At 46.0% G+C, this 12900-nt stretch overlaps 1 protein-coding gene across 2 annotated transcripts; it reads left to right on the top strand.

Moving 5' to 3' along the window:
- The first annotated feature begins 1484 nt into the window (after window positions 1-1484).
- GPR19 (G protein-coupled receptor 19) lies at window positions 1485-11796 on the top strand. 2 transcript variants are annotated; one of them, XM_063153972.1, is made up of 3 exons: window positions 1485-1730; window positions 9394-9529; window positions 10364-11796. In XM_063153972.1, exon 3 carries the CDS (start codon window positions 10399-10401, stop codon window positions 11626-11628), a length of 1230 nt encoding a protein of 409 aa, XP_063010042.1. In that variant the 5' UTR covers window positions 1485-1730; window positions 9394-9529; window positions 10364-10398; the 3' UTR covers window positions 11629-11796. The 2 variants fall into 2 exon arrangements, with proteins under 2 accessions (XP_063010042.1, XP_063010041.1); XM_063153971.1 differs by lacking the exon at window positions 9394-9529 and having other exon boundaries at window positions 1486-1730.
- The last annotated feature ends 1104 nt before the right edge of the window (window positions 11797-12900 follow it).

Raw genomic sequence — 12900 nt, 5'->3', positions numbered from 1 at the left:
TGTACTGCCATCACTATTGTCACTCTCTAACAGGGCAAAGGCATTGTAGGTGTATTTAAAAATTCACACTCCCAGATCCTTCATAAAAGTATTGGTTTGTTTAAAAAATACCTTTCACTGGACCTCAGTACAATCCTTTCTCCAGGAGTTTTCCCAGCCTCCAATGCACTGAGCTCAGATGATTTTCTGAAAGCAGTATGTTTTATTAGTTTAGAGTTTTCAGTTCTATTTAGCATTTTTCCTAACATTTGTTCAATCTCTCCTCAATTTCACATTAAATTCTGCACTCACACCATCCTTTGGCAAGGAACCCCAGAAATATGCACCCATATTTTGAGGAACTCCCCTCTACTCCCCTTCTTTGTGTTCTGAGCCAGGTCCCTTCATCTGATGGTCCCTTCCAAATTCTTCCACTGGAAGATGAACAGACAATTCCTGTTGACACTCTCCATGTCATTCAGTCAAAAACTCTGCCCACACCTTACCTATTTCTAGCCCAGTCTATTATTCCATGTTTCTGACCTGATTCCCAGGGTGCCCACTCCACCGTTAGTAGTGTAAAATACAGGAAACTGACTGCAATTAGTGGGGGGGAAACCACATGAATTATTTCTACCTTGACAGTATTTTTCTATTAAAAACTGTACTTTTTCTCTACTAAAGACATAGAGTAAAAACAATCATAAAATATATTTGGATTTTTCCACTGCAAAACGGGGGAAAACAAAGGAGAATGCCCAGCCTTTATTGGTTCAGTTTACCAACGCATTTCAAGTCAGAAACCCCAAAATTATAGAAATCCATGCTCCAAACAAATTTCTTGCTTAATTCACGGGCAGAAAGTTTGTCAGGGCTAAAATGATCCCTTCCTTCCTCAAACTTGCAGTGTGATACAATTTATGGAGCTGCGGGAAAAACGTTTGTGCGAGAAAGCTGATTGAGATTTGGGGTGGGGAGGTTGTTATTATCCCAGCTTGGTAAATAAAATGAACATATATGTATATAAATACACTTAATAAAGTGTATGCGACAGAGAACATAAGGAAATTGTGCCAGTGTCATTCCCCAAAAAATAAAAAAGTGCTGAATTTTAAATCGGGGGCAGAGCAGGGATACGGACCGGGCTGAGTTTCAGTATCCTAGTGGGAATTAAAAAAAATTAAAAAATTAAAAAAAAAAAAAAAAAAAGAAGGGGAAAAAAGAAAGAAGGCACCAATTCCCGGAGGAAACTAGTTAAACATTCTCCCCACCTCCCTCCCGTTATTCATTCTCTCCTCTCCTTTCAGGCTGCGGGGTCCCATGGCGACCATGGCGGGAGGAAAGCATCCTCGCCATGGCAACGGGCGCGTCAGCGCCGACAGCCGGGCCCCGCCGCGGGCCGGGGGCGGCCCAGCCCCGGGGCCCTCCCGGAGTCCCCCCGGTGTCCCCGCGGGGTCCCCGAGGCGCTCCCGGTGTGGCGCTGTCCGCGGTGCTGATGCCCCGACGGGGCGGGAGCGGCGGCCGGGCCGCGCCATCCGCACCCCGCCGGCGCCGAGAGCGGCCGGGCAGCGGGCAGCCCTGCCCACCGCCATCCTCTCCTCCGGCGCGGGAGAGAGCCGGAACAGCCCGGCCCTCCCTTTGCCAGCAGCAGCTGCAGCCCTGGAGGCAGCGCGGGGTTCCCAGGATGAGCGGGACTTCGCTCGGGATAACGAGGAGGAGAGCAGCGCCTCTGGGATTATGCTTTGGAGCAGGTATGTGGGTGCTTGGCGGCTGCTGTAGCCAAAGGGGTAATTCTCCCTGCACGATCTTTCCCTGTAATTTATCTGATGTGCATTTAAATCACTTGGGGATTAGCCAGGAGGACTCATTCCTCCGGAGAAAATGTTCTGTGGGGCTTGAATTTTAAGCTTATTATGCTGAAAGCAGGGGGGATGTGTAGAATTACTGCAGAATAACTATCTATATTTTCTGGACAAATCTACATTCTCTCTATCTATATTCATTATCTTTCAATTATGTTACTTATTTGTTTCAATATGTTACTTATATGTTACCTCCTGACATCAGTTCAGCGAAAACAGAAAATTACTTTACAGCAATGGAGCAGACCGATCTGCTCAACTGTTTTTTTTCTCTCTCTGAATGCATTCAAGCAGCTTCTTCCTTCCTCACATTATTGCTGTAGAACAGCTGCTTTTGTATTTTTCAGTCATTAATTTGAAAATATCCTTTCTGAATGCGCTGTCTTCCTTTTTCCCCGTGGGTGCCTTGGTGCAGCTACTCAGGGAAACCCCACAGGCAGAGCAATCTTTGTTTATCCCTAGCCAGCACAGGCAAGAGGGCTGCTCTGCTTTAGCTAGTTCAGGCACAGACTCTCTAAGAATGCATAGCAATATTTCCCATTTATCCAGCTGGCTTCCAGCATGTCAAACAGTATGTTGGCTCCACGGAGTAAGGGGGAAGCAAAGCTGCCTTCTGCTTTCAAAAGGCCATTTGTGTGTATGAGGCAGGATTCATAGCCAGTTCTTTCTGGCAAAGGTTCTCAGATGTGGTTCTTGAAGGTTTGTTGTTAAAGTCACTCTTAACCACTTAAACAAGTGCCTTGGTTTGCAGAAAAACTGGTTGCCAACCCAGAGGCATCCTAAAAGCTTATTTGGGTGTCTAAATATGGGATTTTTTTGAAACTGGATTTATGAGTAAGCTTGGTTTCTGATTTATTTTAAGCATTCTGGTCTCAGATGAGTCAGTGAGGGGAGGAATCTCTACACTTTGGACCCATTTGGGGAGCTGTGCTCCTTGTCTCAAAATAAGAGCTTGCAGACTCTCCCTCCCCCCAGCTCACCTGTGAGTCCTCTGTTTGCAGAGCTGTGCTGTGCAGTTCCACACATGGGTCTCACCCTATGAACTCCACCTGCATTTTCCTTTGCAACCCCACCAGGCACCCTCTCTCAGGTGTTTGACAGAGAGCAATTTCAGTCATACCATGCAAAATAAATCTCCAACATCCTCAGGTGGAGTCAGCTCACCCTCCCCACCAGTTCTCCCAGCACCAAAGCACGACGCAGCCCTTTTGTGCCTGGGATTTCTGCACTCAAGCAGCTTCCATCCTTCCCTAGAAAGATGGGAGGCAGCAAACACAGTTCTTGCAACTGGCACCCCATCCATGAAGGCATCTCCAGATCAGGAGCTGACACCTTGCCTCAGTGGCTGCTTTTCTCCTCCCTGAGCCCTGCCCAGCAGAGAGATCCCTTCCCACAAACATCTCCACATCAGGCATTTCCAACCCAGCTTTGGGCTGTGCATGGCCTTCAGCCCTCCCAGCTTCCCCAGCCCAGCAGGTGTAGGAGGACTGAAATGCTGTCCCTAATGGCTGTATCCTCAGGCAGAGCCCTGTGTGAGAGCTGTTCTACTGCTCATGCAGGTCTGCTCCTCTCATTCCTGTTGATAAGTCCTCCTGGAAGCACCTCAGGCATCTCTGGTTATAAGCCACCACTGCCACCCTACTCCCTGTCACCTGTGTCCTGTGAGCACCAGTTCCATGTCACCAAGAAGGGTCTAGAGCCCCATGACAGGAACTCTCACATCCCAAATGTTCACACCAGTGCAAAAATCCTGCTGCCACACGAACGCCTTGTGTGATGAGAAATCCATTTTCACAACAGGTCCTGTCAAGAATTCCTTTCTACATAACCTTTCCACACAAAACAAACAGTAAAAAAAAATTTCTTCAGGCTCTCCTAGGGGGAAAGTTCGTGCTCCCTGCTGGTGCATTTTCCCTGTGGGGGAGAGGGTGAGAATTTCTGAGAGATGGGCAGAGAAACCAGCCAGGCGTGAGATTCACCAGTGCTTATCTGTCAACACCCACCATGGCAAAGCAGCCCTGGTAAGCACCATGTTCCTCACACAGAGCAGAAGGATGTGCTGGGCTGTGGGCAGGGCCTGGTGTTGCCAAAAATTGATGCAAGCACGTGGGAGAGAGCAGCTATATTTCTACCTCTGAATCACGGAAGCGTACAGGCTAGCCATGCCCAAGGACACACTCCATCCCCATCAGGGAGGACAAAAAGCCTCCAGAGATGTATTTCAAGCTTCTCTACGCTCATTTTGGACAATTCCAGTAGGTGGAAGCTGTTGTGACAGCAGAGTTGGAAATTAGGTCAGTCCTTCTTCTGCTTGCTCCCACTTTTTTGTGCCCCCACAGTCACACTGGGCACAGATCTGGGCTCTGCCACCATTTTGAGATCATCATTTTTAGACATTTAGGGCTCATCTGGAGTTTTGCATAATCCCAGCAGTGGGAGGATAAAATAAAGCCCTGAAACTCTTAAACCTGAGGGGCTGTCCTTTGGGGGCAAGAGTTACATCTCAAGAAGAGACTTGCAACCATTGTGTGCCTGTTTTTAAAATGCTTGGTGTCCTCTGAGGAGGTGAGGGTGTTCATCTGAGTAACACTGAGCACAGATCTGGCTCACATTTTATCACTGCCTGTACCTGGACCAGAGCATGATGTTGGGTGTATCTGCAGTTATAGTAAGGGCTCCTTCTCAGTGCCAACAGAGAATAAACCTCTCAAGGTTTGGGTGCATGAATAATTACTGGGTTTTAGCAGCTTACCCCAGGTTAAAAGACCTACAGTAACTTCCTCTAGGTCAGTCTTAAGCCCCAGTAAATACATGAGAAAAATTAAAACCATAATGAACTTCAGGAGATGGCAACATCTATTAAGGAGACTCAGCCAAAATGCAGTGACCTGGGACTTGTGTAGGGGTTTGAATCCTGCTTGCTCATCAAAATCATACCTTGTGGAATTGCCCTTAACCAGTTAACTGCTCCAGGTGTGAGCTGACAGACCCAGAAGGAAGAGATGGACCCTGTTTTTGTTCCAGTTAGCTACTGCATGTCGCACTCCTCACTAAGCTCAGTTAGAAGGATGAAGCTCAGAAAGGATTCTCCCCCAAGCAGCCAGCACAAGAAATAAAAATTTATTCCAATCCTAGCAGGTGTTGCAGTATTATATCCTTGTCCTCAGTTTCAGCACCTTGTTAAAACAGTCAGAAAACAACTTGAAGAGCCAAAGAAGGCCGATGGCTGACTCTGCCTGGTTGCCCTGAATTTCCTCCAACATACAGCAAATATTCTTTAGATGTGCTGAAAATTAGAATATTTCCTTCTTTTATTTGATTCCATCCATACTTCCTGCTCCCATGACCTCACCCCTCAGTACAGGTTAGGCCCTCAGAACCTGATGTAAGATGCGAAAACACAGATCAGCTCACTCACAGAATGACTGGGTTTGAAGAGACCTTCAAGATCATTGAGTCCAACCCATTCCCTGACACCTCAACTAAACCCTGGCACCCAGTGCCACATCCTGTCTATTTTTAACACATCCAGGGATGGTGACTCCACCACCTCCCCAGGCAGGCCATTCCAGAACTTTATCACTCTTTGTGTGAAAAACTTTTTCCTAATATCCAACCTGTATTTCCCTTGATGCAGACTGAGACTGTGTCCTATGGCTCTGCCAGCTGCTGCCTGGAGAAAGAGCCCAACCCCACCTGACTGCAGCCACCTTTCAGGAGTTGTGGAGAGTGATAAGGGCACCCCTGAGTCTCCTTTTCTCCAGGCTAAACACCCCCAGCTCCCTCAGTGGTTCCTCACAGGGTTTGTGTTCCCAGCCCCTCTGCAGCCTTACTGCCCCCTCTGGATGCACTCAAACATCTCAATGTCCTTCCCAAACTGAGGGGCCAGAACTGGAGTTACTCCATCAGTTCAGCTCAGAAGCTTTTTCCATCAGCTGAGCCATGTCCACACCTGCACTGAGAGCTCCATCCACAAGCCAATCCTTGCTTACAGCCCTGTCATCCTTGGTTTCCACATTGTGGGACAAGGATCTCCACCAGCTGGGTGAAGCTAGAGAGCAGGCAGCAGCACGTGAGGTGTGGGTATGGATCTCAAAGGCTTTGCTGCACTCAAAACATGTTATTCTCTGGATAAAATAGGGGCAGATGTTCTCTATCCCCACATACTGGAATGCAGAGAGTGAGGAGGAACACATTCACCTGGAGAGATTTTCAGAGCAAGGCCCAGAGAATAGAAACGCCTTGGTAAGAGGAGCAGAGCAAAGAGCTGAGGATTTTTATGAGCACCAGAGCAGAGGGAAGGACTGGCAGGGAAACTGAGTGCTTGCAGAAGCATGTGCATCTGCATTCCTCTGCAGGAAGCAGGAGGACTAAATGGCCTCAATATGCACAACAGCATCTCTGCACAGCAAGGGACAGAGAGAGGCTAAAACTCTTCTACAAAGGGATTTCTACACATTGCACTCACAGGGCAGTTCATCTGAATTTAGGCAGGGTGGATGTCATCTTCTAGCATCTCACAGCCAGACAAAAGCCCCCTTCCCCCACTCTGATTCAATTTACTCACACTCCTAATGTTCATTACACTCAGTTACATGAAGCATTTCTCTTCCAGTCTGGCAGCTCTTCCCGAGATACTCTCCAGAGAGGGAATTTTATGAAGTAAATGACCAGCTTAATGCTTTTGAAATAATTTGCTGGGCCAATGCTTGTCTGGTGTTTTGCAGCTATGATACAGAGAGGTAAAAAATGTTGAATAAAAAAGCCCCTCTGCTAGTGCTTAGGTCAAGTAACATACAACGATGTGCTTATTTAGCCGCATTTCTAATATTGAAAAACACTATTTGGGAAACAAAATGCTTTTTCTTTTGATTAAACATTTTAAAAATCCCATTTACTGCCTTCCCTTTTGAATCTTACTAGGTTTTGCTCTTCCAAGTTGCAATGGTTGTTGCAGTTTTAGACAGGACAGTGAACATGCAAACACACAGTGACTATGCCACAGGGACTTTGTGCAATAGCGAAGTAGACGTGGCAGTGCTTGCATGAAGTTTTTGTGGCTCAAACAGTTAATCTCTAAGTAACAGATCTGTTATGGAGAGCTATCAGCTCAAAATGGAGCTATTTGGTTTCCAAACTGCAAATTAAGGTCAGTAAAATGGAACTGTGGCACCAGGAAATCCCTCTTCAATGGTTATGAGTCATCTCTCATGCTCTTTCTTTTCCAAAGCTAATGCACAAAGAAGTAGGTTTTTAAACAGAAATACAGAAAGGCCTCCCTCATACCAGTTTTAAAAAGGATTCCCACTCTAAAATGCTTGAAAAACAAAGTGGGATTTTTGGCACTGCTGAATCCACACAGACTCACAATTACTGGAAAGCAGCCATTCAGGTCAGTATTATATTGATTTAAAGGGAAAATTAATACAAGCATTTTTGTTAACTAAAAATGTCATTAGGGCTCACCTACTTGCTATACATAATTTTTACTTGTTGTGCTTCTAAATCTTTAATTATGGACCTTCAGGGCAGAGGGAGTTGACAGAATTCATCACTGGTTTTTATGGACCTGATATTTGCAAGTTGAATGGTTCCCTAACACTTAAATCATATTTCAGCAAACAGTGTAGCAAATACAAACATGGGAATTGGGGATAAATAATGCAGCAAGCCATGGTATCTCCAGTTACCTGCATCTCAGATCCATAAAGAGTTGTGCTTATGCTGAGCTTTTTATGATCCTGTTTCCTTTTAGAGCATTACTAATAATGCAAAAGTTCAAGTCTCCACTATAAAAAACAGACTCATAGAAACCAGAATTGCTCACTGAAGAAAAATACATGCTGGACCATAGACACTCAGATTCTTAGTATTAAATCAGGGCATGATCCTGATCTCAGGGCCACATAAGGAAAATAGGCTTGAATAGAGACCATTTAAAATAAAAGAAATTCATTTCTGGTCCATTTGAAGAAAAGATTACCTATGACTACAAATGCAGGAATGTCAGAGTACAGTGGTTAATCAGATAGCTTTTTACTTTTTTGAAAAATAAAGCAAATAATTGCTGTACAACTGGTGAAATCCTAGGCTCAAGTTAGTTAAACTCCCTATAATTGCAGCTATATTTTCACCTGTGCCTCATGGGCAGTGGGCTAAATGACCTGGGAGTTTTCTAAAGAAGAATCAAAAAATTCAGCATGAGCTGTCCCTCTGCTGGGTGCCTCTCCTGTTCCACTGACAGCGAGGGAAGCAGCAGCAGCACACGAGAACCATCTGTGCTGAACATGGGCAGCTCTTCCATCCCTGTGTTCCTTCCTCTGCCAGCCAAGCACTGGCCCAGGGCAGCTGGATTCATCTCCTGGAATTCTCCTTCCTTTGGGCACCCACTGGTTGTTCCCCACTGGGGTCATGCTGTTCTCTGCCCAGGGCTGCTCAATTCCTCTCTTCTCCAAGGTGTGTTTGCAGGTAACCCAGGCTCTCCTGAGAGCAGTTGTTGGCCTGACTCTTAAGCAAGATACATCAGAAAAAAACCCCAAAAAGTACTACCTGGGCACTGCAGCCCTGTAACTGTTTTGGGGTTTACCACCTGCAAAACTAAATGTGTCAGGTCTGAGCAGATTTGGCTCACAAGGAGAAATATCACGAGAACAGTGTTAGCAACTCTGCCTATTTTAACAGCTTGGAAAGGCCATTTCATTTTTGTACCAGACTTCCACTGCTCTTCAGTACTGGTCAAGACATTTTATCTGATTATTCTTCTACGAGGCTTAATTCGTACAGCTGGCTGTTTTTAAATGGCACATACTTCTGCATGGCAAGAAGGGAAATTAAGGAAGAAAATTATCCCATAATGTTCCTTTCTATCTAGTTAATAGCCTCCACATGTATTATTGTTTTACAGATAATTCTAACAGGTAATTTAGCAGGTTGCACTGACAATACAGCCACACTAAGTACAGGCTCTAAAAAGCTAGAGGAAAAAAAATCTTCTATAACCACACCAAGAAATTATTACTTATTTTCTTCTTCCTCATCTGATGATTTTTTTGCACTGCATTATTGAAGGAGACATGCAAAACAGCACAAGGAGCAAGACCCCAAATTCATCCTGTGGCTCTGTGCTTTCAGGCTTCGCTCTGAGTGCGAAGACAAGGAGACAATAATGGGTGGTAGATGCAGAGCCAGAGTAGGCACAGCAAAAAGCCTCAGTGAAACACTGGAAAAAGCCCATCAGAGGGCACACCTGGGGATCTGCATCACTTGGAAAGCTGAGGTGGATGGTGGTGGCTTTTTGAGCTTGTTCATTTGGCTTCCTGGATTAACTTTTTGATCTTCCAGTCATTAACTGAATCCTGATTTATCTTGCACAGTATCAAGCTCTGGAGTTCAGCATTCTCACAGTAGACCCATAGATAACATTTTGTATGTCTAGTGAGTAAAAGGCTTTGCATGTCAAGATGATGACTGAAAGGACATCAGACAGCAGCAGGGTGTTTGCATATGTATAGCCACTAAAATTAGCTATTTTTCCATTTTATCCCTGCAACAGGCTAAAACCAACCCAACCTTCTGGCTAAGCTCAACACTGGAAGCTATCTAGCAATATAGGCATAGAACAGGAGGCCACACCCATCACAACCTGTGGTGTGTCTGCCAGGAGGGTGCAGGAGAACAATTTCACACAGGTAACACCCTCAAACAAACTGTAACTCACAGGCAGTGACATTTGACAGGTGGTAGGTTTGGTGTCACCAGTTGGGGACATTGTTACTCCACAGACAAGAATGATGGCCCAAAGTGCACACCCCAAAGGACTCTCACTGAAGGGCTCCAGAAATTCAGCTCACTTCATCCACAAGGGTCTAAAGATCACTCCAGATTAGAACAGTCATTCTTCCAGAGGTGTGGGGCTGCTGGTAAGGGTGCTCAGTCCCGGGAAGTCTCCTTGGGCAGCACCCCAGCCCCAAGAGAAGAGCTTACCACCACAGACATCCTGCTCCAAGGAAAACCACACAAAAAAAAGGGGGCTACAACCTGGTCTGCTCAGGGTTGGTGGACATACAGGGTAATGGTCCAGAAATTTCTCTAGACTGTGGTTCTTATTACCTGAGGACCCTCTGTGTTGGCCAAGGTGTCCTGCCCTTCTCATCCCTCCCATGAAGGCAGGGTTGGGGTCATGGTGCACACAGTACAGATGTGGGGTGGGTCTGTGAGGAAAAAAGTGAAAGTATGTGAAAGGGCATGAAAGGCTGGCAGCCACCTCAGACCAGCCAGGGAATGGGGTGGGATCCCCCTGACACAGCCTGCAGTGGAACCCAGAAGCTGCATTTCGGTGTTAGCAGAGAAATATAGAATATATTTCTATACAATATACAGTGTACAGAAATATACAGTATACAATAGAAATATACAGAAATACAGTGTATATTTCTACTACTGAGAATATTCTTTTGTAGGTTAAGGTGGGCTTTTCATGCACAGTTGTTCAAGAGTACCTTTTCTCTCCTCTCTGTCTGCAGCGTGAGCAAAAGACGTAGCTGAGTTTTCTCACAGCATGGATAACAGCAGTGGTCCTGTTCTTCTCTTTACCTTGCTCCTGACGCAGAACACGAGCAGCCCCAAAGCCTCCTCCCCTCCTGCTGGCTACGAGATGGCAGAACTTCCATTCCCAGGAGCCAGCCTGAGCAGGAATCACTCTCTGGTAGAGTATGGGCTGAGGCCGGGGGAAATCGCAGCAGCCAGTGTGGTTTGGGGAGTGCCGTGGCTGATCTCTGTCATGGGAAACTTCCTGGTTTGCTTAGTGATCCACAGGAGCAGAAGGACACAGTCCACCACCAACTACTTTGTGGCGTCCATGGCGTGTGCAGACCTGGTGAGCAGCGTGGGGAGCGCGCCCTTCCTGCTGCTGCAGCTGAGCTGCGGGCGCTGGGTGCTGGGCAGCGGCGTGTGCCGGCTGGTCAGGTACATCCAGTACCTCACGCCCGGGGTCCAGCTCTACGTGCTCCTCGCCATCAGCGTGGATCGATTCTACACCATTGTCTACCCCCTGAGCTTCAAAGTGTCCAGGGGGAAAGCCAAAAAAATGATTTTGGCCTCCTGGCTCTGTGGTGCTCTGTTTGCGTCACCGGCCAGTTTTCTCTACGGCTCCAATAGCAACCAGCACTGCAACTTTTTTCTCCCCAGCTCTTGGCAAGGATCTGCCTACAGTATCACCCACCTCCTCCTGGTGTTTATGATCCCATCCCTCTTCATTATCCTTTTTTACCAGAAAGTCATTAAGTACATTTGGAGAATAGGCACAGATGGAATGACTGTCAGGAGAACAACAAATATTGTTCCGAGAGCAAAAGTGAAAACCATCAAGATGTTCTTAATGTTAAACTCAATGTTCTTCCTGTCCTGGCTGCCTTTCTTCATGGTACAGTTGTGGCACCCACAGGAAACAGACTACAGAAAGAGCTCCTTGCTTTTCCTGGCCATCACCTGGATCTCTTTCAGTTCCTCAGCCTCCAAGCCAACCCTCTACTCCATCTATAATGCAAACTTCAGAAGAGGGATGAAAGAAACTTTTTGCATGTCTGCCATGAAATGCTACAGAAGCAATGCATACACCATCACCACCAGTTCCAGGATAGCAAAAAAAAATCATGTTGGTATTGCAGATATTCCAGCTACAGCCAAAAGTGTCACCAAAGACTCCACCTATGATGCTTTTAACAGGGAAGCCAAGGAAAGAAAGCTTGCCTGGCCCATTCCATCCAATCCCCCAAACACGTTTGTCTAGTTGGCTGCATTGTTTTGAAAAGTTACTCTGTACCCCCAGAAGAAGGAATTTTCTCTCCTTTGGAACCAATGTATAGCTACACATTTTTAACCCAGTTTTTTGTGGGGGGATTGGGAGGGGAGAGGGTGGAAAAGAGATGTTTTATTTTATTAAATGCCTTGGGTTTGATGCATTTGTTCCATTTCATTTCCCTTACTACATTCTGCTTTGGGAAACTCCTCTCCTACAATCACAAGCAGTGCTTATCTGCAAAACAAGAGTCCTTACACTCTCTGTCTGTAGGGAGAAAAGGAAAAGAAAGAAAAACTGCTTTTTTTAATCCCTTTACAGGATGGGCCATGGTGCATAAATGCCTAAATCCACCCAAAGCCATCCAGGCTTCCTTCCCCTATGTCCCCGCAAGTACAGTTGCACAGGGGTTGTCCATCCTATTGAGAACCCACAGGTAAGATGTCCATATGGGGGCCCTGTTGGCTGAGAAATAATCCTACATGTCTGGTAAAAAACTTTCTTCCTCATCCTCTACGACACAAAGCAGGGTTGGAAGAACCCTCACTGACCACAGGGACACTTACAGTATGTGTTTCACAAATTCAGAAATCCCCATTAAATAAGGATCTGATATTTCTCATTAAAGCCACTAGCAAAAAACTCCCATGAATTAGGAGAAGAGAGGACCTTGAAAGTGAGTCAAGACCAGTATTTTCTGTCTGGTTCAGATTCTGACCTGGCTGTTTCTTGCGGAAACACCACCATATGCTTAGTTTTCCTTTGACATTTAATCACCTCTGACACAGCAAAATCAGATCTAGGCTAAGCAGGTAATTTCATATTATTTTCAACTTTGGATTGGAGATTGAAACATAACAGTTCTTCTTTTGGTTAGTAGTTTTATTAAAGAAATAATAAAGGAACTGAATAGAATGAGCCCTGAGGTGACAGAGGACCACAGGTTCATGGTTATCCACTCCTGCTAGGTCAGAGTCCCGAGGCACACAGGACACTTGTTTCTTCAAGTCTACCGTGTTTCCCCACCTTTCAAAAGGTTTTTCCCTACAGAAGTTTGCCAGGAAAAGTCCAGGATTGCCATGACACAGCAGCTAGGGACACAATGTCCCCTGGCTGAAAGAGCTGGTAGCTCTGCACTGACATCATCACCATAAGTGAAGTCTGGAGGCTGGGTCTCTCAAACCACCTTTCCACATCAGTAAAATCCCAATCCCACTTGTAGCAGAGTGAGCTTGGCTCTGCTTGGTTTTACCAGACTACTCT

Source organism: Melospiza melodia, chromosome 4 (genome assembly GCF_035770615.1).
Source record: "Melospiza melodia melodia isolate bMelMel2 chromosome 4, bMelMel2.pri, whole genome shotgun sequence".
NCBI lineage: Eukaryota > Metazoa > Chordata > Aves > Passeriformes > Passerellidae > Melospiza > Melospiza melodia.
The sequence above is the reverse complement of the archived record's forward strand: the minus strand, read 5'-3'. Positions and strand labels throughout refer to the sequence as shown.

Bases quoted from the DNA above. Each gene is read 5' to 3' on its own strand.
- GPR19 (XM_063153972.1), top strand. From the start codon at position 10,399: ATGGATAACAGCAGTGGTCCTGTTCTTCTCTTTACCTTGCTCCTGACG.